General features: G+C 44.4%; 1 protein-coding gene across 3 annotated transcripts in view; it reads right to left on the reverse strand.

Annotated features, from left to right (window-relative positions):
* Positions 1-27,315, reverse strand: part of LOC149865715 (uncharacterized) — a 97,773-nt gene that overhangs the window by 26,691 nt on the left and 43,767 nt on the right. Inside the window, exons 9-12 of one of the 3 annotated variants that reach the window (XM_090042281.1) lie at positions 25,674-25,835; positions 24,093-24,252; positions 23,034-23,086; positions 11,337-13,694 (exon numbers count right to left, since the gene is read on the reverse strand). In XM_090042281.1, the coding sequence (XP_089898407.1) occupies positions 13,651-13,694; positions 23,034-23,086; positions 24,093-24,252; positions 25,674-25,835 (419 nt within the window). In that variant the 3' untranslated portion in view covers positions 11,337-13,650. Of the gene's footprint in view, positions 1-11,336; positions 13,695-23,033; positions 23,087-24,092; positions 24,253-25,673; positions 25,836-27,315 lie in introns of those variants that run through there. The other 2 variants (XM_090042283.1, XM_090042282.1) reach the window with 2 other exon arrangements.

A 27,315-nucleotide genomic window follows, 5' to 3' on the forward strand; every position in this document is an offset into this window, starting at 1 on the left:
TCCAAGCCTGTATCTTCTTTGTCCATTAGACACAAAACATAGACATTTAACATATAGTGCAAACTAGTACATTATATATTGGACTAAAGATAATATGTTGACAATTGCTTGATGTTACAAGGAAAGGCAGACTAGACTCCCTGAAACAACGCATGTGTTTCAAAGAGGTGATCTAGTCAAGCTGGTGCAATGTATCAAAAGAGAACCTGCTTGTCAATAACATTCTGCGCTTTTCTCTTCAAAGGTGCAACAATTCAGTGCAGCAAGGTAAATAAAGCTCAGTCACAGTTACAGACCTTTCTGAAGTAAACAACACTGTCTGGCAAAGTTGATAAGGTAAATTGCCCCGCTATTAAGTCTTCAATACCTTGGCTTAAAATGTTTTTTTTAAGTAATTGCACTGAGTCAAAGCTGATCTTGAATTCATTAGTCACAAGGGTGTCTGTTTATCTCTTCCTGCCATGACAGCCTAAATGGGATTTTGCTGTTTTCTTCTGTACATTCTCTAAATAGATTTTGCCACCAGCAAGATCCCCTAACCTTTCTACACAAGACTTTCTTGTTAGGTCTCAATCGCATGTGTATAGGAGTGTAGGAAGGCTAGTTTTATGGCTAAATAGGTCGTCTGCATTTGTCTAAGTTCAGACAGATGTTTTGCAGCAAGGTGAATGAGTGAAATACTGAAAACCATTAAATATTCCTTCAAATTTCTTCTTCACTTTACAAATACAATCAATTCCACCTTAATCAAAAGCCACTGGGCACTGCACAACCTCTGAAAATCCCATCACATAGTTCAGTACTTAAATTTTAGGGCACAAGAGTGATAATTTTGTTTTAAATTGGTTATGAAGTTTTACCTCACCATACTAGACAGTCGTAATACTGACTAGCTGTGATAGATTCCCTCATGCTAAGATCTGCATAGACAGTAGTTCCAGTAATGTTCTACCCTTTTTTAAAAACACAGTGTAGAGAAACTTCTCAAGGTTATCAATTTATCAACTGTTTACTCTGTTCATTCTTAAATGAAACTAAAGCACAAAAATGTATGCCTTTTCTTTTAGAAGTAAACTATCATCCTATTGGGTGTGTGTACATGTAACCCCCACAGTGCAGTTGTTACTGCGCCATCATTTAGTACCTTGCTTTAGGACGAACTAAATAATGGCACGGTAACAGCTGTTACTGCACCGTCCAGGCAGTGCACACTTATTTTTAGCAGCTATGTTGCCGTAACAACATGCTGTGGTGAGGTAGCTCATTGCTGTGGCAATGTAGCATCAGTGTCATGGCTTGTGCCTGCCAACACTATGCCACCATAGCGACAAGCTACATCATCATAGTGCATTGCTATGGTGATGTAGCATCACGTGTAGATGTGTCCACTGTGCGTGAGAAGCGAACAGTTACAACAGAGGACCTGATGCATGCAGAAGCAGTAAGTCCACCCTCCACTCTTAAAATGGCATAAGTGTACATCTGTCCATGTTACCTGACTGCTCAAACTCTCAAACACAGGAAGTTTCTAAACTTGAATTCGTTTTCTTTTTTTGTAGAATGAGCTCAACTATGATGCAAAGCCTCTTGAAATGTCTTCATCTGATAAGTCTGTTAAACTTCTGGACACTGAAACATATGGGTGTGGTTACACATTACATTCAGCACATACTAACTATAAGGAATATTAGGTGCCAATGAAGTTGCTGTGAACAGACACATGTTAACAGTTAATACCCTAACTGTGCAAAGATCTAATTTACCAGAGGGCTGAAACAGGGGCATGGCTGCAGCTGCCAAGTTTACTCCATGCCTGCTCAGTTTTTTGGCTCTCCAGCAACAATATTGGCTCTTCTGCTCCAAGATCAAGACCTGCCCATCCAGATCAGGTCTATACCATATGCCAGGACTGGATTCACACTACCTCCTGTACACTATAAGGCTCATCTGCTCAAATCAAGATTGCACTGCTCCTGCTGGGCTCCACAGCTGCCCAGCAACTCCTTTCCCTGGCTCCCCCTCACCCTCTCTCTCTCCTCATAGCTGCCTGACACCTCCACACCTATCCCTCTTCCCCCCTCCACTGCATCCCCACTCACAGGTAGCTGCCTGACTGTCAGTCTGGGGCAGTAGAGTGCTGGATAGTAGCTAGTCCACATGCATAGGGAGCCAAGGAGGGGGGAAGACGGAGGACAGGGCTGGAGGTGGTACTTCTGGAAGGAACGTATATTGCTGGTGTAAACCTTGTGGAGGACACTGAAGTTACTGAAACACAAGGTGCCTAACACCAGCTGGAGATAATCCTCATCTGAAGAAAATTATACGCAGTGAACCAAAGACTGCGGAGCTGGTGTCATCGGGAAGGCTTTGGCTTCCATTACCACAGCCTGCTCTTTGGCGAGAGAGGCAGCGAGCTCCTGGGAAAAGATGGCCACCACCTCTCCCCCCTGGGGAGGAGGCTCTTCTCAGCCAGGCTGGCTGACCTGCTCCACCGGGCTTTAAACTAAGCCCACTGGGGGATGGGCGGACTACTCCCACTGCTGGCCCGCTGAGCGACCCTTGCAAAGCCAGCAGACCAAGGCACTTAAGGAAGCCCACCCCTGCCCCAGCCCTGGCACAATCTGTGGGCAAGGCAAGAGCCCTCAAGGGCACACTTGCCTGCCTGTACACTAATGCCAGGAGCCTGGGTAACAAGCAGGAGGAGCTTGTCCTCCTGCTCAGTGCAAAGAATTATGACGTCGTTGGGATAACGGAGACCTGGTGGGACTCCACCCATGACTGGACCACGGGTATAGAGGGCTATACCCTGTACAGGAGGGATCGTGTTGACAAAAGGGGTGGGGGTGTAGCTCTCTATGTGAAGGAAAGCTACATGTCCCTGCAAGATGATGTTGGCGACCAGCATGGACAGCTAGAGACCCTCTGGGTAAAAATTCGTGGGAAAAACGGCACAGGGGACACAACAGTGGGAGTCTACTACAGACCTCCCACTCAAAGTCCTGAGCTTGATCAGGAGTTCGCCCGGGAACTGACTGAGGCCGCTTGCTCCAGGACCTTGGTTGTCATGGGTGACTTCAATTACCCGGACATCTTGTGGGAAGATCACTCAGCAAAATCCGAGCAGTCGCAAAGCTTTCTCTCGTGCGTGGATGACCTCTACCTGACTCAAGAAGTCTATGGGCCAACGAGAGGCAAAGCGCTGCTCGACCTGGTACTGGCTACGGGGGACGACCTAATCGGCGACCTAGTGATCGATGGGAAGCTGAGTGACAGCGACCACGAGCTGATCACCTTCACCATCCGCCGTAAAGCTGGCAAGTCAGTCAGCAACACAGAAGTCCTTGACTTCAGAAAAGCCAACTTTGACAAGCCCAAGAGGCTTGTCGGTCAGGTCCTTAAGGCCCATGACCCCAGGGAGATGGGAGTTCACGAAGAGTGGTTGCTTCTCAAGGAAGCGATCCTCAATGCACAAGCTAAATCTATTCCTACATGGAGGAAAGGCAGCAAGAAGGCACAGCAGCCCTCCTGGCTCTCTAGGGACCTAGTGGACCTCCTGCGGCTAAAAAGGAAAGCCTACAAAGGATGGGATTCACCTCCAAGGAGGATTATTCTGCGCTGGTCCGGTCCTGCAGGGAGCAAACCAGGAAAGCCAAGGCTGCAACTGAACTCCAACTAGCTTCAAGCATCAAGGACAACAAAAAGTCCTTTTTCAGATATGTGGGGAGCCGGAGGAAAAGCAAGGGCAATGTTGGACCCCTGCTAAACCAGATGGGGCAACTGACAACTGAGGCCCAGGAAAAAGCCAACCTATTAAATAGGTACTTTGCGTCAGTCTTTCATCAGTCCCGTGGGACGCCCACGCCTGCTATGGGACAGGGAGATCCGGGTGATGGGGATCCCCTACCCTCCATCAATGCTGACCTCGTGAAGGAACACCTTGAGAAGCTGGACACCTTCAAGTCAGCCGGCCCTGACAATCTGCACCCCAGGGTACTCAAGGAGCTGGCGAGCGTCATAGCCCAGCCCCTAGCACGGATCTTTGAAAACTCCTGGCGCTTTGGTGTAGTGCCCGAAGACTGGAAGGCCAATGTGGTGCCGATCTTCAAGAAAGGGAGGAGAGTGGATGCGGCTAACTACAGGCCCATTAGCCTGACTTCTATCCTGGGGAAGATCTTAGAAAAGTTTATTAAGGAGGCCATCCTTGAGGGACTGGCCCAGGCTAACACCCTAAGGGATAACCAGCACAGGTTTGTTGCGGGTAGGTCTTGTTTGACCAATCTCATTTCCTTCTATGACCAGGTGACCTATCACCTGGACAAGGGAGAAGAGATTGATGTCATATATCTTGACTTCAATAAAGCCTTTGATCTGGTATCCCATGATCACCTCTTGGCCAAACTGCCCAGTTGTGGCCTTGGCTCCACCACAATCCGCTGGCTGGGAAACTGGCTCCGTGGTCAGACCCAGAGGGCTGTAATCAATGGCAGTCAATCAATCGTGGTGCCCTGTGACGAGTGGGGTCCCTCAAGGCTCTGTCCTGGGACCCATCCTGTTCAACATCTTCATTAATGATGTGGACATTGGAGTCAGGAGTGGACTGGCCAAGTTCACCGATGACACCAAACTTTGGGGCAAAGCATCCACGCCAGAAGATAGGCAGGTGATCCAGGCTGACCTGGACAAGCTCAGCAAATGGGCGGACGAGAACCTGATGGTGTTTAACACCGAAAAATGCAAGGTTCTCCAACTTGGGAGGAAAAACCTGCAGCATCCTTATAGGCTCGGCAGTGCTACGTTGGATAGCACTACAGAAGAAAGAGACTTGGGGGTCATCATTGACCACAAGATGAACATGAGCCTGCAATGCGATGCTGCGGCTAGTAAAGCGACCAAAACGCTGGCTTGCATCCATAGATGCTTCTCGAGCAAATCCCGGGACGTCATTCTCCCCTTGTACTCGGCCTTGGTGAGGCCGCAGCTGGAGTACTGCGTCCAGTTTTGGGCTCCACAATTCAAAAAGGATGTGGAGAAGCTTGAGAGAGTCCAGAGGAGAGCCACGCGCGTGATCAGAGGTCAGGAAAACAGATCTTATGATGATAGGCTGAGAGACATGGGACTCTTTAGCCTGGAAAAGCGTAGGCTCAGGGGTGATCTGATGGCCACCTATAAGTTTATCAGGGGTAACCACCAGGATCTGGGGGAACGTTTGTTCACCAGAGCGCCCCAAGGGATGACGAGGTCGAACGGTCACAAACTCCTGCAAGACCGTTTCAGGCTGGACATAAGGAAGAATTTCTTTACTGGCTGAGCCCCCAAGGTCTGGAACAGTCTGCCAGCAGAGGTGGTTCAAGCACCTACATCGAACACCTTCAAGAGTAAATTGGATGCTTATCTTGCTTGGATCCTATGACCCCAGTTGACTTCCTGCCCTTTGGGCAGGGGGCTGGACTCGATGATCTCCCAAGGTCCCTTACAGCCCTAATGTCTATGAAATCTATCTCTGAGATGCTCAGAGGATTCTTAGCTTGTCTTTTCCTACCTTAACATGCAGACACTGCCGTCCTAAGAGGATTTAACTCTTTTAAAAGGCAACTGTAACTATACCCAAATATTGTAGTCCTGGCTGGGGATGAGCACTGCCAGTGCCCCAGACCTTTGGGAATCAGATCATTTACTAAAGTGTCCATCTTCATATAAACACGGGTTTAAAAAATGGGCATTACAGTCTGAATAACATCATTAACAGATAAAGAGATTTTTATTATATGTAAGGGGCTTCTGAGAATACTGTTATGATACAAATGATTATGATTAGAATGAGTCTCCTTTAGAAAAATCAAAAGTGTCCAACATAAATTTCTCCAGCTGCCAACCCCCCCCCACTAAATACTAAAAAAAAAAAAAAAAAAAAAAAAAAAAAAAATCAATTTTATTGATATTGTGGGTCTGCCAGTGTTGAGGTACTTACAAAGGCCTCTCAGACCTACAGTTAATTATACCATACCTTCATCACCACCCTGTTTCTTTTACCTTTTATGGTTCTGCAATGTTACATATGCTGGAATGAGGGAAAGTAGTGATAAAACAAAATTCAATAACCAAGTCTCCTCTGAACCAGTAAAACAGGTGAAGCACATATAAAAATACAAAGAAAGATCACTTTACTTGTATGGGGCTGATTTTCCATCCTCCATCTCATATTATCTTTCACTAATGATTTTCTGCAGGTGCATACTTGATCACCACTGGATTTTATTGCTTATACTGCCAATGTGTCTACTAAAACAAGATGTGTATGCTCAGGTACTGACAAAAGTTATCTGTTGTTTTTCCTCTTTTCTTTCATCATAGATGGATATACTATCCCAGATACATCAAAAACATACCTGCCCAGTTTGTTTAAACATAAGCATAATAATTTCTTTTTTTTCTAGTCAAAAACCTTAATTTCTTTACTCAAAGGTAGAAGTTGCAAAGTCTTTTCCTTCTTTTGAAAAGTAGCAGTAATTCTATATGTTCTCTACTGAGCCACACTGGGAACTGAGTTTAAAATGGGGGTGTAAAATGTAGAGCATTTATAATGGACCAATTCTGTTCCATCCTGCAGATGCTCAGTTCTTAGTGGGCTTTACTGCATAGTAGAGCTAATTACTGCACAGTAAGCGTCACCATCTACACGTGTGATGACACTTTCTGTGCAGTAATTTCCTCTACTAAGCAGTTAATTTGCTACTTGCATTTGTGGGTAGAAAATTAACTGCTGAGTACTGTATTTCACAATGTACAGATCGATGCAGAGAATAAGTTGACCCCAAACTTATTCTGTTCCAGAAAGTTAGGAATTTCAGAGATCTGGTGTACAAGTCAACCTAACTTTTTGGATCAGAAAAACAGGGCAACTTATACCAGCCCCTACACGCTCTTGTTGCAGGCCAGGCACCCAAGGGTGGACAAGTGCCACAGTGCTGCCTGCAGGGGATGGAGCCAGGCTTGGCACTTGGCTGGCGCTCCCTCATCCCCGGCAAGTGGCACTACCTGGGCTATGCCAGCTGAGCGTCGAGCCCAGCACCACTTGTAGGGGATGGAGCCATGCCAGCCAAACATCAATCCCATCTCTGTCACTTGCGAGCAGCACCAGGCTTGGCACTCAGCTGACAAACCTCCATCCCCTGCGAGTAGCGCTGCCTTGGCCACACCAGCTCAGCATCGAGCCCAGCGCTGCTCACAGGGGACAGTGATATGGAGTATAAGTCAAGGTTAAATTTTAAAAGGTAAAAATTGGGCTTCAAAACTCAACTTATCTACCACAAAATACAGTAATTACTATGCAGTACAGCACGTGTAGATGGCCAACCAAGAGAATTTGCTCCTGTCCAGCTGGGCAACAGTGGGCAAGAGATTGCTCCCATTGCCAGAGCAGGCCTGCCACCAGAGCCCAGATGGGGACAATGTCTCCCTGCCTCAGCAACAGGGAGCTTCACAATTATGGAGCATAGGCTAGTAATAGGGTGGGAGGCTTGCTCTCAGTCCCTGCTCCATGATTGCAGAGCAGGGGCTAGGAAGAAGCTCCCAGCCCCTCCTCTGTGACCACAGAGCAGGGCCTGGGCACTCCTTGCATGGGGGAGTTCCCTACCCAGCCTGAAACTGTCTCAGACCTGCACCTGACTGGGACAGTTCCTAGTCAGCCCAGGACTGTGCAGAGAAGTCCTCACGTGAAACCTGGAGGTGGCTAAAGACTGTCCCATTTCAGGCAGTCCTCAATCAACTCCTGGCTGCACGTGCAAACTTCCCCACGCAGCCCAGGGCTGGCTGGGAATTGTCTTAGTCAGGGGCAGGTCCCAGCCCCATGCCCCAATCAGGCAATCAAGGCACGGAGCTTGGAAAGAGCTGCAGGGCAGAGGCAGGTCCTAGGCCCCTACCCTGATCTGCTAGTGGGGCAGATAGCAGAAGCCCCCAACTGGGCAGGGAATCCTGCACTGGAATTCCCACCCAGCCAGGGGCTCACTGTTAGCTACCCCACCAGCAGAATAGGGCAGAGAGCTTGGACCTGTCCCTCCACTGCAACTCTTTCTAAGACCCTTGCCTCCGATCAGGGAGTCAGGGCCAAGAGCTCCCTGCTGCCGGGGCAGGGGACAACGTCCCTACCTGTGCTCTGCTACCAGAGCTGGCCGGGCAGCAAGCAGCTCCTGAGGACAGTGAGCAATCTCCTAGCCCCTGCCAGAAGACAGCCGTCTCCTCTGTTACCAGACTTGTCCGCTACTTTGGGATGTCTCATTTATTAGGGCTAGGGTCTTGGCAATTCTATTAATGTGCTGCTTGTGTTACAGCTCTGTATAGAAATGCCAGTATCTCTCCCTTCTGCAAGCCCTCACCCCCAGTGGAGCTATCTTGCGGGACTCAGTTCAGTGGGGCTGGGTTCCTCCAGTCCCCAAACTAGTCATACACACAAACACACACAGAATAAAAGTGACACGCCTGACCTGGTCAAGTTGATCAGCATGGATAGGCTGACACTCTCATATGCCAAGAATCAGTTCATCAAAGCAACACTAACTACAGTCAGACACAAGCACACAGTTAAAACAGAATACCTCTGAATCTGGCTGGGTGTCTAGATGACACCCTCATGGGCCAGCATTCAGTTCATTAGGGCACATGTCTGAGCCAAACTGGGTCAATCAGCCTGTACAAGCTGATCCCCTTATGTGTTTCAAACCCAGCATGTCCCAATCTTTTAGCCTCTTGATGAGCAGACCCCACAGTACTTTTGGGCTTCACTGGGATCTTTAGCTTAGGTAAAAGAAGCGTTGCTGCAGAGCAACTGGGGAAGGAGAAGTAAAGAAGGAAAAATATACCCAGTTATCACCAGTTTGACTATAAAAGTTATTTATTGCTAAGTATATGAAATATATAATGACATTAGTAGTAATAGACATGCAAAGAAAAAACAAACGCAAACAGTTACAGTATTACCCTGGTTTCGCCAAGTATTTGGGGAAACTTAGCTCAAGCTTAATTAATACAGTTCAGATTCAAAAATCTATGTTTAGAGAGAGGGAAAAAAAAAGAGAGCGAGCTGGCATCTCACCAGTCCAAGGCACTGGGGTTGCAAAGCTGACAGGTTAAAGTTCACAGCATGATCCTTGAAGGGAGATGATCTGCCTCCTTCAGCCTCTCCAGAAGAAAGCGGGTGGTGTCAGCACACACACTGCTGCTTCTTTTACAGATTTTTATACCCTCAGTTCAGCTTCTTTCAAGCATTCTCAACAGTGTAAATCAAATTGTCTTTTCTATTGACAAAGGGTTATCTGGTTGAAACATCTCAGGAAACTGATTGATACTCAGGAAGCACTTACTTAGGAGCCAGCTTGACATTCCTATGGATAGCAGATATACTGATGGGATATCTCCTTGCTTCTTCAGAAACAGATAGCTTGCAGCATCAGGGTTTTGGATTTTTACTTGCTGTGAACAAGCCTCAGCTTAGCATGACTGTCACGGAGTGGGGCCTAGGGGCGGCCATGATCCCTCTAGCATCCCCTACCATGTCAATTAGGCGATCCAGTACCCTCTTATCTCACCCGCCATGTCTTGTTGTTATATGGTTCTATAAGGGAGGCTGCCTTTGATCCCCTTATACACGGTGTTATGTTGAACTATCCCCCATTCCATATGAGGTGACTCGGTGCACCCTAGCCTTATGGGGAATGCGTGCCTCCTACCTCCCCTTTAGCATGCCCCAAGCCTCACAGCTCTTCCAGACGTTACCAGGTCCTTTTCTTTTCTGCGCCCTGCCCGGCACCCCCGGGCTTGTCACGCAACCGGCGCCCCTTTCTCTGGCGCCCCTCTATCCGTTAGCCCTCTTGGGCTGACTGACAGTACTCTTTCCAGTTGGGCTCAGGCGGCCGGAACCTTACCTGGCCCGTTTGACCCTTTGGAGTCCCCACCACTGTGGAGCCCCTCTGGGATCCTTTTCAGTCCACACCCCTACTGGGGTTTCTATTAATTCCCAATTGGGCTCAGGCAGCCGGAGCCTTACCTGGCCCCTTTGACCCTTCGGGGTCCCCAACACTGGGAGCCCCTCTGGGATCCTTTTCAGTCCACACCCCTACTGGGGTTTCTATCAATAGTATATGCCCACTCCTGGGGCTTTGCTTAAAACCTGCCCCCACCAGGGCTTCTCTCTGTACTCACCCCCTTGTGGGGCTTCCCTCAAGTACGCACCCGCTCCTGGGGCTTCTCTCTGTTCCCTCCGGGCTCTCTATAATCATGGACTCACCCTCTCCGGGCTCGTCTCTCTAGTAGCACCCACCCTAGGCTTCTCCTCGTGTGGCTCTCCCCTTGGAGCCTAACACGAGCCCCTCAGGCTTCTCACTGGTGCTCTTTGCAGTGGGGCTCAGGTGGCCTTAGCCATGCCTGGCCCCCAAAATCCTCTTTGCCCTTCTCAGGGCTGGGGTCTTATATCCCAACTACAGTGCCCTCACTAGCACTGTGCCCCTCCCCAGGGCTGGGGTAGTACACCCCACAGTGCAGCACCACACTTCAACACTGGGAGCACCCCCCCCACTCTACTGGGGTGCTCCTAAGTGAGGCCTCCTCCATCCCCTTATAGCCTCACCCGGTCCTCCGGTATAACAGTAATGAAACCAAACCAGAAACCAAACGGCTGAAACACAACAATCAGCCTCCTGGCTATAACATAAGATCTGAGCTCGCTTGGTCCTCTAGCAATGGCCTCCCAGCCAGGGTTCTCTCCACCCTTACCATGCTGTAGCCACTTGGGTGGTCAGGCTGCAACAATCAGCTTTACTCTACCCAGCTCTCCTGCACCCCAGGCTGCCAGAAGGAAAATGCCAGCTAGGCTCTGGCCTGGGCTGTTTATAAAGGTCCGGCCCTGCCCCCTTCTGGTCATGTGACCAGCCTGGTTGCTCCAGCAACCAACACCTGTGCTGTCTCAGGGAGCTTCAGCAGCCCTTATTCCTTCATAGGAACAGGGCACCTGCATGACCCTGTGACAATGACTTTTCCAGATCTTACTTTTAACAGACTTAAGGCAATTATTGGAGTGTTCATAACCTTTTGTGGAGAGGACTTCCACCAGTCGTCCCGGGAAAAGTGTGACAACACTTGTGGTCAGGGCTCCAACAGGCTGCACGCCGCAATGAACCCTTTACCATTGTTCAAATGTTGCCCACACCCCCAACTCGGTGTATTGCCTCAGCATTCCCTAACCCAGCAACCGAGTTTTAGCCAATTAAATTTAAATAGGCCTCCCACAGTAGGACTGGGGAATGTATGGCTCGAGATGCCTATTAAACTTACTTCTACTTAGAGGTGTGTGTGTGTGTGTATGTGTGTGTGTGTGGGAGGGGGGAGGGGGAGTCCTTTGTAAATCCAGATTAGAACTGGTCTGATAAATGCTGAGCTGGGTGTGTGGGTTGATTAGCATTTGGAGCACAGACTCTCCATCATGCAGTGCTCCCCTGCTTCTCTGATCCCAGAATTCACTGTGGTCTCTGCTTCAGCCTTTCTGCTCTCCATCTCTCATGTAAATGAATGGTAATCTGGTTCCATCTCAGATGCACATGAGACCTAGGGCAGTTGTTTCACTCTCGTCACCCTTATCTGGAGGGTTTTAGGTACGTCTCTCACTGCATCTTAATCAGTTTGTTTAGGTGGGGGGGAGGGAATTCTTTGCGAGTCAGTCTGTGTCCTGTGTCAGGGTTCCCCAAGAACATGGAGCTGAGAGGTAACACCTGGAATACTCCCTGCCAGCACCAGGGGTAGCACCCAGGGGGAGCACAGAGCTCCACACGGCTGCTGCAGGGGGCCAGTGCAAGGCCAGAAGGGATGGGAGCAGCAAATCTGCTCCTGAATCCCTACATGTATAGAGACCTTCTGGGCACCCCACAACATTTGCACATGTAGGTGTGCCCAGTGAGTTCAGCAGTAGCTAAAGGTATCCAGTACCTTACTAAGAACCTGAATCTTATCAGGAAAGCTAGGGACTGACCCTATGAAATACCAATGCCCTCTACAATGAGACCAGACACTCTTTAAGTGTCAGGCCTGTTTACAGGTAATATATTAATTATTTTGGTTGACCTAAAGCAGTCAAATTCATCTGGCTCTGCAGGTCCACCCCAGCCAGTCCAGAGCAGGTGCTGCATGCAGCATAGGTCCTTGATTGGCTGTAGCAGGCACTGCATGCAGAAACCAGCCACAGTGGGCACTGGATCCAGCACATGGGGAATCCACAGAACCCTTCTTACTTCCCCCATGTGGTGACTGCTCTGAGATGTATGCTGCATGCAGCACCCACCCCAAATGAGCTGGACTGGGCACCATATGCAGCTCATGTCTCAGACTGGCTAGAGCAGGCACCGGATTCAGTATGTAGGAGGGGCCCCTTGAAAAAGAAAATACTAAATAAGTGTGTAGTAGGCTGCACTACTCTGCATTAGTGTGATCACATACTTTTTTGTAACAGTTAATGCACAGCAGACTGATACTGCCATGCACCAGCATAATGGCATGTTTTTTGCCACAATTCTGTAATGCACAGTTGATCAATCTACTGCTCATTAAGAGTCTCATGTAGACACACCCATTCTGTTCAGGATAAAACTATACAAAACATTACAGTACTCATCATGCTACAAAAGCTATTACAAACAGACCAGCATCAGGTCTTCCAAAGGGATCTCAGACAAACTTTTTTTGTGGAAAAGCAGTCTATTTAGAAAGGCTTAATGTGATGACAAATTCCCCTTGAGGTGCCCTTTGATTCCTCTGAAATGAGAGGGCCCTGTCACTACTATCACACTGATGATTAGATGAGCTTTGATATCAAGCATTGCAAGACACTTTAGATTAATCTGCAGCGAGAATGACCTGTATGAGTATCACCAAAACTAATAACTACAAGAGATATAAATCTGCTAGAACTCTTGAAGATGCATGCTGCCTTTTTTAGCCTGTTTCCATCTCCCAGGTGTAATGCAACTCTTCTGCTGATGACTACTCTGGAATGTACGACTGTCTGAGGTTATAAATGAAATTTCTGTCAAGAAAGAGACGGCCTAAGCCACCCACACTATTAGATTAGACTGAAGAGGAGACATATTTCTACTCTTAATGAAAGAGAAGTTGTAGGGCTCTACAGAAATTACAATGATACCCACTTCAGCTTTACAGCAAAGCTCTATATCATAAGCAGGGAAACCTGATCTCTAAACACATGAAGAAAACTTAGGCCCAATTCTGCAAGATACTGAGTGTCTTCAGCTGTTACAATTTGTAGTTTTTGGTGTTCCACAAAGTTCAGCTCCTAACTCCTACTACGTTTGAATGCATCAAGATCCATGCTTTGGATTCTGCTCAGTATAAAAGATAGGGACCTATACTAAACCCCTTAACACATTTTACCATGTCAAATCATACAATATCCTCAACTGATTTAAAGGAAATAAACTAATAAGTATGGGTTAACACAGGAAAACTAGTTTATCTTAATGGAAGTGTTAGTAGATGTTTCAATATAACAATATATCATTTTACAGAAGGCAGAATAGAACCATTTCTGCACCAAATAACTTGTAATGTCATGCTACAGTTACACTGCTGATTAATTAACATCACTTTTGTTGGTTATTGAACTGGTTTCTCACGTGTTGACACGTTTCGTTCTTCACCTACAAAACAAATCAGATTTATCTAAATCAAAGACAAATACAGTTAATGAGTTCCCAAGAGAACTATTCAGATCAAAATTCACTGCAAAATCTATGCAAAAATAAGGGAAGAAATATTTCCTCTTAGACAGTAACATTTCCTCCATTATAAGTCTATTGACTTCTACATGAGGACTTTGCACCATAATTTGGAAGGCTATCAAAAATAGGCAGCAGGCAGGGGGTGGCACTTTACAGACACACTTGTTCAGAGAGGCATGAGCTTTAATAGACTACAGCCTACTTCATCAGTTGCTATAACAAGTCAGTCATCAGCTGTCTTCATTTGCTCTCAACACAAAAGGCACAAACTTTTTTCCCCCTTGTTTGGCCCAAATACAGAACATTTGGGCCAAACCTTACTGAAGTCAAATTGAGGTTGATCTCTTGATTTCAAGAGGAGCAAACCTGGGCCTGCATGTGGAGTATATCCAAGTTCTTGGATTTTCTATACCCTCTAAACAAAACAAAACACAATTTATTTTAAAATTTAATGAAGCAAGCAACATTTCTAATGCTGATTACATGCACACTTGAGCTGAACAAGAAAATAACTGAAAACACATCAGATCCATGGAACTTAAGTCTATGCAAACCCGTGACATCTTCAAAGAAAGATGGTAAATGAGCAAGTTGCTAGGGAGTGCACAGTGACACCATCGCTATGTATAACAGTTAATAGTGGTGCTGTGCTGTGGAACTTAATCCAAGTGTCAGTCATGTAGGTAAGGAGGATGCCTCCCCTCTCTGTCCCTCTGAGTCCCAAAATGATGGTGCTGCTGATCTTCAGCCCTGAGTCAGACATACAGGCAAAAACTCCTGTGCCTAGCATTTCCTACTGGCTAGCTTTAAGTGTCTCCCCAGTTAACACCCAGGATCATACTGTGAAGGCTCTTATGCCTTACCAGTCACAAGGAAGGGGTACTAGATGCCTAACCCTGTCCACCTGGATCAGAATCCTGGGGCAGCAGGGCTACATTGCAATGACTAAGTAGAGGACCCTACAAGACTGATCTGGATCTGGCCTTTTGTGTATGTGCAGGCATATGCCTTTGAGAACAGTCTGCAACATATTCTTTTATCATATTTCTTGTGTTAAGGAGAAGAAGAGGGGCACATGGGCATGTCAGACTCTGACTCATCACAAAGGAAAAATAACTGAAAACACCTTGCCTATCAATACAATGATATGCTGCTGATGAGATAAAACCAGTTTTCTCCAGGTTTATCTGCAGAGAATGAAATATAGGAAGGAAATACCTAGGAACAAAAACAAAGTTACAAGTGTTAGCTTCTAAAGCACAAAGAATTGGAGGGTCAGAAACTAAAAGGGAGCTTGGACAGGAAAGACAAAAGACCCCATGCTCTGAAGAGAAACCTGAGATGGAGAAGTAAAAGGGACCTGGAACCATGACCAGATCTCAAAGAGGACTCGAGTTGTGAGGAAACTTATGTAGGGAATTACACAGAGATGTTCTCTATTTTGCATGGGTCTGTATACCTCTCAAGACTTCTATAAATAAAGTGCGACTGGCTTAGACTGCCTTTTGACAAACCCTATGTCTAATCTGCCTCAACCATCATGTCACTGAAAGTGCCCAAAAGAAACCAACTCTGTAGAGGGTGTGATATTGGGATTACTGAAGGAATCAGCACTAGTCCTGAGAGTCCAGACAAGTTGGATTACTGGGTTCTATTTGCTATAAGTGCAACAAGAGATTTAGTCAGAAGTCAGAGAAAGAGATCATACCTGGCACCTGCTCAGATCCAACAGAGATAAAAGAAGCATATCTAGAATTTGGATACAAACACCAAAGTCTGGTGAGCATTCAGTAAGGGAGACCTTGGCCAGGTCTATGACATATTAACCACAAAGCATGCGAATACGAAGACAATGAAGGTGCTTTATCTTGCTGAAACAGGTAATAAAAAGCGAGGGCTGTTTCATCCTTTGTACTCTCAAATATAGAGATACAAGAGCATCAATGGCATGGCTGTGGCGAGAACAGACAAAATAATCTGATTTACTAAGCAGTGGACAATCACACACCAGAAAATTAATCTCTGTGGCAATCACTGAAGAAGTAGGGAACATTCTGGTTGGGATTTTCACATTAATTTTAATAAAAATTAATTTGCAATCTGAACTTCTTAAGCAGTTCAATGATCCTTAGGCTCACCTGAACTGGAGGGCAACTGATTGGAACTGATAATTAAACTGCAGTACTTATTGTCACAAGATCCTACTTTAAAGAGTTCAAAGAAGGATTATACCTGTATATGGCTCATGAGAACATTTACAGTTACTCTAGATAAGATAAAATGTATAGGAATTATAAACCCTGCTAGTATGGGGAAAAAAAATAACCAATGACTGATAAGGAAGAGGAAGTTTCCCCTGCAGATTCTACCACTCTCCAGTGAGAGCAGTTCAAAGTGTAGTTTGAGAATCCCAGCTCAGGATCTGTTTTACCTTTCTGTGGGTGTGTCTACACAAGATGCTTTCCTGCACAGTAGAGTTAATTACTGAACAGTTAAGTATCCTCATCTACACATGCAGACACTTACTGTGCAGTAACTGGCTCTAATTGCAAGTGAATTTGCCACCTGCAAATGCAAGTAGCAAATTTACTCAACATTACTTACTGCACTGTACTGCACGTGTAGATGCCTGAGCGGGAGCAAACGGCTTCATGGTCAGCCGGGCGTGGGAGACTGTTCCCTGCCCTCGAAAGCTGCCTGCTGCTGGGGCGGGCTCCGCCACTAGAACCTGGGTAGGGACAATATCTCCCTGTCCCAGCAGTAGGGGGATCCCAGCCCTTGCTCTGTGGTCCTAGGACCCATCCTGGGAAATCTTTATCTCATGGCCCAAGCCCTGTGGTTATGGGGCCAGTGCTGGGAGATTCTTCTCTCCCAATGCCATTTCCATGACTGCAGAGCTGGGCCTGGAAGATAAGGAGCTCCCAGCCCCAGTCCTGCAACCACAGGGCTCAGGCTGGGTGATAAGAATTTCCCAGCCCAGGTCCTGCAACTGTGGAGAAGAGACTGGGAGCTCCCTGCTGCTGGGACAGGGGGGCATTATCCCCGCCTAGGCTCTGGTGGCAGAGCCCATCCCAGCAGCAGGCAGCTCCCAGAGGCAGGGAGCAATGCCCCAGCCCCTGCCAAGAGACAGCCCCTCTCCTGGCTCCTGGGCTAGCACCTAGGGGGAGCCTAGAGCTCCCCCTAGCTGCTGCAGGCACCCATTGCAGGGTCACAGGAAACAGGAGCAGTCTGCTGCTAGGAGCAGCAAATTTTCTTCCATGTCCCTGCACATGTAGACACGTGCCCAGGAAAGTTTACTCTTGAATAGTTGGCTTGAGAGTAAACTGGTCCTGGATTATTTGCACATATAGACACACCCTGTAAGTATGATGCTTAAGTGATCAAGATCAGCTGAGGTGCCCAAGCCAACACAGCTTTCCTTTACATGTCATGGTAAAGTTGGAGTGATGTTGTAGCCATGATAGTCTAGGATGTGAAAAGACAGGGATTTCTGTGGGTAATATTTTTTATTAGACAAACTATATGACTGGGATAGACTCAGACAATCTTCCAAATGAAGCACACTCTTCTTCAGGTTTTCTTCAGTGAGTTGAAGAATGATCTGCATTCAAAAGTTTGTCCAAGACTATCCTAACTATGCAGTTGGTCCAATAAAAGATATCATCCACAAAAATCTTTTTCTTTACAAGGACATTTTTGGTGAGCAACCCCATGTATTGGGATTTGCTCCTCCCAGAATTGGACTATGTTTTCTTTGCAAGACCTGTTGTATCTATTTTCCCAAGCTCAGAGAGTATAATATGAATTTGTCATAATGTAGGAAATGAAACTCATATAAATATTGCTGTCCATGTAAGTGGAAGAAGGGCTAGGGACCCACCTGATCTGTACATCTGCCAGTTACCACTGTAACTATTTCCATCACCATAACTATGTTCAGATGAATGCCTAAGAGAAAAACCTAATCTGATAAACATTTTGTTCACGACTTTCATCATATCGTTTTGGGCTCTTTTAGGGCCAACATGGTCTGGGAAACATGACGTTGATATTCTTTTGTTTTTAATATGGTAGATCTAGAAAAGCCGAGTGCACTAAAAAAAATTTAAACTATCATGAAAGATGACTATGTCTAATTTGTGCTGTAGATGTGTTGGGACGATTCTGCCTGTGATGTTTAAACTTTGAGCCCAGACTCAAAGTGAGGTGTCAGTTACAGTTGAGTTTATATAAAAAAAATTAATTTACTACCAACTAAGATCATATTCAATGATTACCAGACAGTGAAGAAACTGGATTAAAATGCAAACAATAATTGCCCAAAATTTTTAAGAGGAAGAAATGTCTACCAATGTAAAGTCTGGTCAGCTTTCTTTTTCCAAGCAAGTCAGAATATTTAAATTCACGAATAATGGACACATTTCTTTTTATGATGTCTCATTGCTTTTCACAGGATAAAAATGTAACTATTAGGCAAATATAATTTCTTTAAAATGGTCTCTTGTCAAATAGGCATTGTTTTCTGTTTCTCTGTTGTTAATGTAATTGACAAAATACTTAATACTACTGATTACGCCTTTTCTTGTAAACCACTTGTTTTATGGGCATAAACAGCTGTGTTTATGCCTCTCTGAATTTCTGATTTCATTATGAAGTTGTAACCATGCTGTGAAAAAGCAATCGTCAGAGTCCTAGACACTCAGCTTACCAGCTGGCAAAACAAGTTCTTTGAGAATAAAGGTATAGTTCCACCAACTTTGGTACATTTCTAATAGAGCTAAGGGTTTCTATGGTTTGCTTTTGGTCTAAAGTGGACAAGGTTAAAAGTTATTCTGGGTGCTTGCGTTCCTGCTATACACACACACACATACACACACACACACAAGAGATGCCTTAATTAGAGCACCTGCAGAGTCGCATGTATTCATCATCCCACACTTCAAAATGGCAGTGGGGGCACTTTAACTAAAACTTGTTCAATGAGCTTTAACTAAAGCTCTTTAACTAAAGTGCCTCCAGTGCCATTTTGAAGTGCAGGGAGGCTGAATACATGTGATGCAGAGGTTACTGAAGTGTGCTAATTAGCATATTCCAGCAGTCTCAATTAATCAAAACTGGAATTAACATTCCAGAATAGGTGCTTTTACCACCAAGCTGCTGGAATGCATCTTTCACAATCTCTTTTACCACAGATCATAGAATCATAGAAAATTAGGGTTGGAAAGGACCTCAGTAGATAATCTAGTCCAGGGATTTTTAACCAGGGGTACCCATACCACTGGGGATACTTTGAAAGGCCCCAAGAGGTAAGCAGCAGTGGCATGGAGAAGCTGGTGGCACTTCCAGCTTCACTGCCATGCAGGGGCCCCTTGCCCTGCTCATTGACCGGCCACCAAGGGACCCTCTCCCCCCACTCATTGACCAGCTGCCAGGGGTCCCCCTCTCCCCTGCTCATCGACCGGGGAACTCCCCACTTCTCAACCAGTTGTCAGGGGTACCTCAACCAAAACAAGCTGAAAACCCCTGAACTAGTTCAACCCCATTCAAAGAAGGACCACTCCCAACCAAATCATCCCAGCTAAGGCTCTGTCTACCAGGGGGTTATAAACCTCTAAGGATGGAGATTCCACAACCTCTCTGGGTAGCCTGTTCCTGTGCTTTATTATACTTCTGGTGAGAAAGTTTTTCCTAGTAGCTAACCTAAACTCCCTTGCTGCAATATGAGACCATTGCTTCTTGTTCTGTTATCTGCCAGTACTGAGAAGTCTAGCTCCATCTTCTTTGCAACCGTTCAAGTAATTAAAGGCTGTTATTAAATCTCCTCTCAGTCTTCTCTTCTCTAGACTAAATAAGCCCAGTTCCTTCAGCCTCTCCTCAGAAATCATGTGCCCCAGCCCCCTCACCATTTTTGTTGCCCTCCACTGGACTCCCTCCAATTTGTCCACATCCTTTCTGTAATGGAGGGCCAAAAACTGGATACTGGACTCCAGATGTGGCCTCACCAGTGCTGAATAGAGAGGAAAAATCACTTCCCTCGATCTGCTGGCAACACTCCTACTAATTCAACCCAGTATGCTGTTAGCCTTTTTCACAACCAGGGCACACTGTTCGTTCATATTTAGTCTATTGTCCACTGTAACCCCTAGGTCCTTTTCTTCAGAGCTGCTACTTAGCCAGTCAGTTCCCAGACTGTACCAGTACATGGGATTGTTCTGTCCTAAGTGCAGGACTTAGTACTTGTGCTTGTTTAACTTCACAAGATTTCTTTTTGGTTCAATACTCCAATATGTCTAGGTGTCCCTGAATGCTAGACCAACCCTCCACCAAATCTACAATTTCCCACAGTTCGGTGTCACCTGCAAACTTGTATAGGTGCAAACTCCATGTCATCTTCCAGATCATTGATGAAGATATAGAACAAAACTGGCCCTAGGACTGACCCCTGCAGCACTCCACTTGATACCAACTACCAATTAGACATGGAGCCATTGATTCCTACCCTTTGAGCCTGATGATCCAGCCAGGCTTCTATCCACCTTACAGTCCATTCACCTAACCTATACTTCCTTAGCTTGCTTGTGAGAATGTTGAGGGAAACTGCATCAAAAGCCTTGCTAAAGTCAAGGTATTTCACATCTACTGTTGTTTCTGCATCCACTGAAGCAGTTATCTCATCATAGAAGGCAATCAAATTGGTCAGGCATGACTTGGTGAATTCATGCTGACTGTTCCTAATCACCTTCTCCACCAAGTGATTAGAAACAGATTTCTTGAGGAACTGCTCCATGATTTTTCCAGGGACTGAAGTGAGGCTGACCAGTCTGTAGTTCCCCAGATCCTCTTCCCTTTCTTCAAGATGGGCACTTTATTTGCTCTTTTCCAATCACCAGGAACCTGTCCTGATCACAAGTTTTCAAAGATATTGACCAGCAGCTCTGCAATCATATCAGCCAACTCTCTCAGCACCTCAGATGTACTACATCCAGCTCTATGGACTTATATATGTCCAGTTTTTCTCAATAGTCCCTAACCTGTTCTTTTGCCACTGTCAGCTGACCACCTCCTTCCCAAACTGTGGTGCCACATGCAGCAGTCTAGGAGCTGACCTTGCTCATGAAAACTGAAGTAAAAAAAGGCATCAAGTACTTCAGCCTTTTCTGCATCATCTATCACTAGGTTGCCTCCCCTATTCAATAAGGGACTGACACTTTCCCTGATCTCCCTTGTGTTGCTGACATATTTGTAGAAACCCTTCTTTTTACCCTTCATGTCCTTTGCTAGCTGCAACTCCAGTTGTACATTGGCCTTCTTTATTTCATCCCTGCATGTCCAAACAATACTTTTATACTCCTCCCTAGTCATTTGTCCAAGTTTCCACTTGTAAGCTTCCTTCTTGTGTTTTAACTCATTGAAGAGTTTCCTGCTAAGCCAACCTGGCCCTCTGCTATACTTGCTAGTCTTCCTGTGCATCAGAAGGGTTCATTCCTACCCCCTCAAAAGCTTTCTTGAAAGCACAACCAATTTTCCTGGATTCCTTTCCCTCTCGACTGGCCTCCCAGGAATTCCTGCCCACAAGTTCCCTGAGCGAGTCAAAGTCTGCTTTTCTGAATTCCAGAGTCCTTTCTCTGCTGCTCTCCTTCCTCCTTTCCTCAGGATCCTGAACTCAATCATCTTATTGTGTTTCACTGTGAGCATGTTTACATATGATTCTACATTGCCATAGCAATGCACTATGGTAATGTAGCATCCACAGGCATCTACACGTGACCAGCAGCTACTTCACCATAGTGACACACTCCCCTATGGTGAAGTAGCTGCTAAAAATAACCATGCTTACAGCGCAGTACAGGCTGTTACTGCACTGTAATTTAGTACTTCAAAAAGGAAGTACTAAATTATGGTGCAGTAACAACATCTCCATAGCAACACACGTAGATATGCCCTGTCTGTGTGAATGGTAGTATTCACTGAGATAGGAAGGTAGGAAAAATGAGAAAGTGATTCTATAGGCCAGTGTATATGGGACTCATCTGGGATATAGGAGAATCATGTTCAAATCTCCACTTTAATAACTACTGCATTATTTATGCAGAGTGGAACTGCTTCAGCCAGAGATATTAAAACTAATTCTACCACACTTAATGGTTTGGTGGTTAGGACACTTTCCTGGGTGTGAGAGATTTAAATCCTACCCCAGGAAAAGTCAAAATCTCCAGGTCTCTCACTTAAACTGTTCACTCCCCTCCCCTCCCCCTCCAAGGAGCTAACTTTATACACCTAACTCGTGATGAGAGTTCACAGAGGAAAATCCCAAGCACAAATAAGTGAGTCCCTCTGCTTTGGAGTTAGCTGCCTGACTACCTTTAAGGAGTGGGCCTTAGACCCTTACCCTTTCCTCAGCATTTCCCATTGACTATTTCTGATTATTCCCTGCTCAGCTTCCTGGCTTTTGTGAAACCCATTCTTAAGCATCTGACTCTCCTCCCGCATTGAGCTGGGCTCCTGGGGGCCTAAATCAGGGCCAAGGATTCCACTGGGGGAGACAGCATGTCAAAGGCATGTATTGCAATAGCTAGGTCCCTTTGTAGATGTAGTCTATAGCTTTGCTTCTATACCTTCTGTAGTAATTTTTTAAGAGAGGACTAGCTGAGCTGGAGGTAGGAAAGGAAAGACTTCTCTGTATTGCTATTTTGTAAATACATAGAAAGCAAAGTGGTATAAGCTACACATCTGGGAGCTACTGAGTTATATTCAAAATAGCAGTAACTCAGTAAACAGATTTCATGTAACATATACTGTAATTATCAGGGGGACCTTTTCATTTATTTTAGTTCATTACAGAACTAATTCCACTCCACCAGGAGTCCATATATACAAGGTATATCAGAGTTGACTTCTATGCATCTAGGCAGGTGGGGGACAGTGACCTAAGGACTTGAGAGGATGAGGTTTTTGCCCAAAAAATTTCATGAAAAGCTGGTGTTTTCCATGTAACTGGAATGACCAAATAATCAAACATCCAACAGTTTTATTTTGGAATGAAAATAAAATAAAATATACAGGCACGGGAAAGCTTCCATACACACAGATTAAAATTTTAAAAAATAAAAACAAAAAACATCTTATACAGTTAGCACTCAGCCAAGTTTGAGAAAGGGGAAAAAAACTGTGCATTTCTGTCCCATGGAAAATGGGTTTAATTGAGTAGAAAAGGCAGCTTAGCCACTGTTTGCCACTGTACTTATAAAGAAACCTTACTTTTGACTTTGTTCTTGCTGGCTTCATATTTATTTGGCTTTGGATTCTTCTTGCTAGAGAAATTAAGTAAAAAGTGCTGTAGATAATTTTCATCCATTTATTATTAACTCAGTATATTTTAATATTAAAACTGCAAGGAAGCATTGTTCTACCTGAAGTGTCATGTGTTGAACTTTATTACTTAGTTTCACTCTTACAGTGGAATGCAAAGGAAAAAGTTGAAGTGGAAGCCTAAGTTTATGAATTCCAATATCTCGCCTTTAGCAAAATGAGGCTTTTTCTTTTCTATTCCATCCAGGAAGAGCACAGACCAACTGCAGATGCTTTCTCACTCTGATGAAGGGTGTTCATATTTGAAAGCTTACAAAGAAGAATTTTTCCAACTATTTTAGTTGGTCTAATAAAAGAGATCTGATTTCCCAAGGAAAAGGTTAATTTTAAAAAAGCAAAAAGAAAAAGAGGTATAGGTTGTAGCTGTGTTGGTCTAAGGCTATAGGCAGGAAAGGCTCTTTTCAGCTCTGCAACTGTGTGTAGGTGGTGACACTTACTGTGCAATTATTTTTTGCCTGTATCACAGGGCACAATTTGTTCCAAGGGCCAGTTTAGTTAGTGAATAAAGCAATGGGCAGAAGCAAGAGATTCTATTCTTGCTTGTGTAGTGTGACCTTGGGCAAGTCACAGCACCTCTGCCTCATTTTCCCTCTAGAAACTTCGACTGATGAAACCAGCGGTGTTTTGTAAAGCACTTGAGATTTTTGCATAAGATCTCTCAACCAGATCCTATTCCACTTACTGGGCACCTGTGAGGACCACCTTGCTCAAGTCCATGAAAAATCAGTAATAGGTCTACTTTTGTAACATACCATCATCTTCACCTCAAGACCAAAATCACAAAACAGCAATCAGGATGAGGCTCCATACACCTTTGTGCTATTTCCCAGGGATGGCCAATTGGTGGAATAGGTTCTTATAAAAAAGGAAAGTAGCAATACAATTAAGCTTCAGTTATCTCTAAAGGCATTTAACCTCACTTCATATTCACAAACAAGGGATTATTACCGTGCAAGGACAATGGATTTTGATGCTGCTTCTGGTGTTGCTGCTTCTTCAGCTGCTGCCATACTTAGTCTTTTTTTCAAAGAGCTATGGGATTCCTGATTTTCTGACCATTCTGAAGCTGCCTTTGTGAGTCTTAGGATCCTCTCTGAGATCTTGCTATCTAGGGAATATATAGCCATGTGCTAGATTCACTTTCACACCTCAATATTAGTTCAACAAGGGTGAAATAGTAATCATATTGCATATTTTCTCATAGAATTCTGAATGCGTTCAATTGTTGCACTAAACTAAGACTTTTTCCCATTGCTAATTTCATAGTATTAATTAAAGCGCCATTTGTATTTATATGAATGTGTTTTCTAATCTAATCTAAATGTAAGCACAATGACACCTACTGGTGATGATTAGATTATTACACAAAAAGCTATGAAGTTTAGCTTGCCTTTGCCACTGCATGAGGCATGCACTGATACATCAAAATCTTTAGCATATACTCCAGCTGAAACTGTAATCTAAAGAACCTGATACGCTAATTTTAAGTCTTACTTCTTACAGGTCTTGCTAAAAAACTGAGGCATTTTAATCTCATGAGCTGCATGTAAATCAAGGCAGGTCACATCAGAAGTTTAGAATCTGAACCCAGAAAAGACCATTTACATACAGATCTCTTACTTTCCATATAGAAAATTCAGGTGCTGCCAGAACAGCATTTTCCAACATTACCTAACTATGACAAAGGGCAATCTGGAAGAGAAACTGAAGGACAACTGAGCTGGAGGGTTGGGACCAGGATGGTGGTGTATGTTCATGCACACACACTCTGGCTCCCAAGCACTTAGCATCAAAAGGTTATTTTATTTAAGTCAAAACCTCACGCTGAAGAATTTTTTTATAACATGGGGAGTGAGAAGCCAACCACAGAATCATTTTCTTTCACCAAAAGAAACAATTAAAAAGAGCCATTTTTTAACATTTACACTGAAATAACAACAAATTTTCCTTGGCCTCATCCTGCTAAAAAAAAATTCTTGGGTATGTTTTAAGCATAAAACAAGTTATATTAACTTGATATCTGCAAAAAGGTAAGAGTCCTCACCAGTTCTATTTTGTATATAGGACCTCTACCCTTTCTGGTCCCTCACTCTGAAAGGATTATGGTGTTTAGGTGGATATAGATGTTTCTAGCAAGAAACAGAGCATGGGCTTTAAGGTGCTGAATTAAAAAAAAAGGTAAAAATCAGTCATTCGTCTAGCATTTGCAGCTATGCTAGCTGCAAAATACTGCAGCAATCACCTTTTACAGATTACTCCCAAATTCAATCTACATCTCTGCCCCCAAACTCCGCATATTGTATTTTTTTTTCCTTTTTCACCTTCCCATTCCTTCCTCACCTCTCTCTAACCTATTAAAAACCTGAGAGGACAGGAACCAAGGCTTTTCTGTTTTGTGTTCCATAAAAATCCCATAAACCTCTATAATTCCATCTAAATGCTGCATAATAAAAATAAGAAAGCAGAATATTCAAAAGGAAGAAGAATGTAGGTATATTTTTGGCAAGTAAGAACATACATAATTATTACCATCTGATTTTGCAGCCATACTATCCATTTCTTTCAGTGTCTTTGCATAAGATGTTCTCCTCAAAAAGGAAGCGTTGTCAGGATAAGTGGTCAAAGTGCCACAGTTGAATGACCCCAGTGTCTGGTGGCGAAATGATTCAATTTCCTTCCCTCTGTTTGATACTGTATTGGAAAAAATAGACTTTCTGAGAAGAATGGAATTATATCATTCAAAAATTTAGGAGAAAATGTTTTGTGGGTTTCTTGAAAAAAGGGCATAAGCTGCCTTACAAAATCCACAGTGAATTTAGAACAAAGATTTGAATTTAAGTATCTTTGAATGTACCTTATAACTTTCTCAATATTTTCTCTTAAACAAGCTGTATACGTAATGTGGTTTTATAATGGTGCTGGAGGACTTAAAGGTTACATTGCATAAAATACTGACACTGGAAATAAAAATGATTTAACACAGCCTGCATTTAAAATAGTGATGGGATGTCTTTTGGGAAAAGAAAGAGAGATGGGGTTTTATCTCCAAAGGGAGGAAGTTATTCTTTGGAAAATTCTCAGTGTTGTGAGGCCTAAAGATCTTCATTACAACACAATGTAAGGGGTGATAGGATATGTTTGCCTGCAATAGCAAGGGACTAAACTGAATAACCCAGGAGACCCCTTCCAGTTCTGTGATTTTATCTTTTATCATTTGAACATGGTTTTCAATGCTCAGAGTGTAGACATACATTGAAAGAAAAAAATGACACTGAAAGGTATATTCAACTGGCCCTTATATCAGAATTTTATAATACCATGGTTAGGAATTGTAAGGTAGGTATATTAAATTCTAGCCTCTGACAGAACACCTCCAAGAACATTGAGAAGGCTGTCAAAGAAAAATACCAAAAAAAGAAAGAGAAAGAAAGTAAACAAGCTCTATGATATAACCCTATTACTACTGTCCCAGTATGATAACCTGGGCACATCTACACATGCAATTAATGTGAAGCAATAAATTCTGGAGTTTATTGCTCCAGAATTTATTGCTCCTGGGTGTGCTGTTTGAACATGTACCTGGGAGCAATAAACTCTGGAATTCACTGCCATTTGAATGCGCACCCAAGAGTGCAGCACGTTGAGCCAAGTCAGAGCAGCCCTGGTTGGCAAAGAGGGGCCTGGGTGGTCAGCCAGCCAAACTGTGGCTGCTCCCCCCTGTTCAACATTTTAAAAAATATATATATAATTTCTATAAATAGTTATTAAGGGTGTGCGAAGCTTCAGTCGTCTATTCGTTTCAGAAAAGATTTGGCCAGCTTTGGCGGCCAAATCATCGAATCCGAATCAAATTGGGAGACCCATAAAAAGCTCTGAATCGATTTGAAGCATCCAAATTGATTTGGAAAAGATTTGGAAAAATATTTGGCGATTCGGAAAAGGAGGTCTTGTCGGGAAACAGAAACTGAGAAGCAGGGGGGGAGGACAGGAGGAAGGGAAAGACTGCTCTGATATTGACATCTGTAGCTGGCCAGTGACTGTGATCTTTCCCCGAGTTCCCTTCTAATCACAGTGCTCTGGGGGAGGGATGTAGAAACAGCATATAAGACTCTGTGTGAGGCCTTTCTGTCCCTTTTGTGAGCTGTGTGTCTGGAAGCAACAGCGTGTGAAA

This window comes from Crocodylus siamensis, chromosome 4 (genome assembly GCF_052110815.1).
Source record: "Crocodylus siamensis isolate JL-2025a chromosome 4, ASM5211081v1, whole genome shotgun sequence".
NCBI classification, from domain to species: Eukaryota; Metazoa; Chordata; order Crocodylia; family Crocodylidae; genus Crocodylus; species Crocodylus siamensis.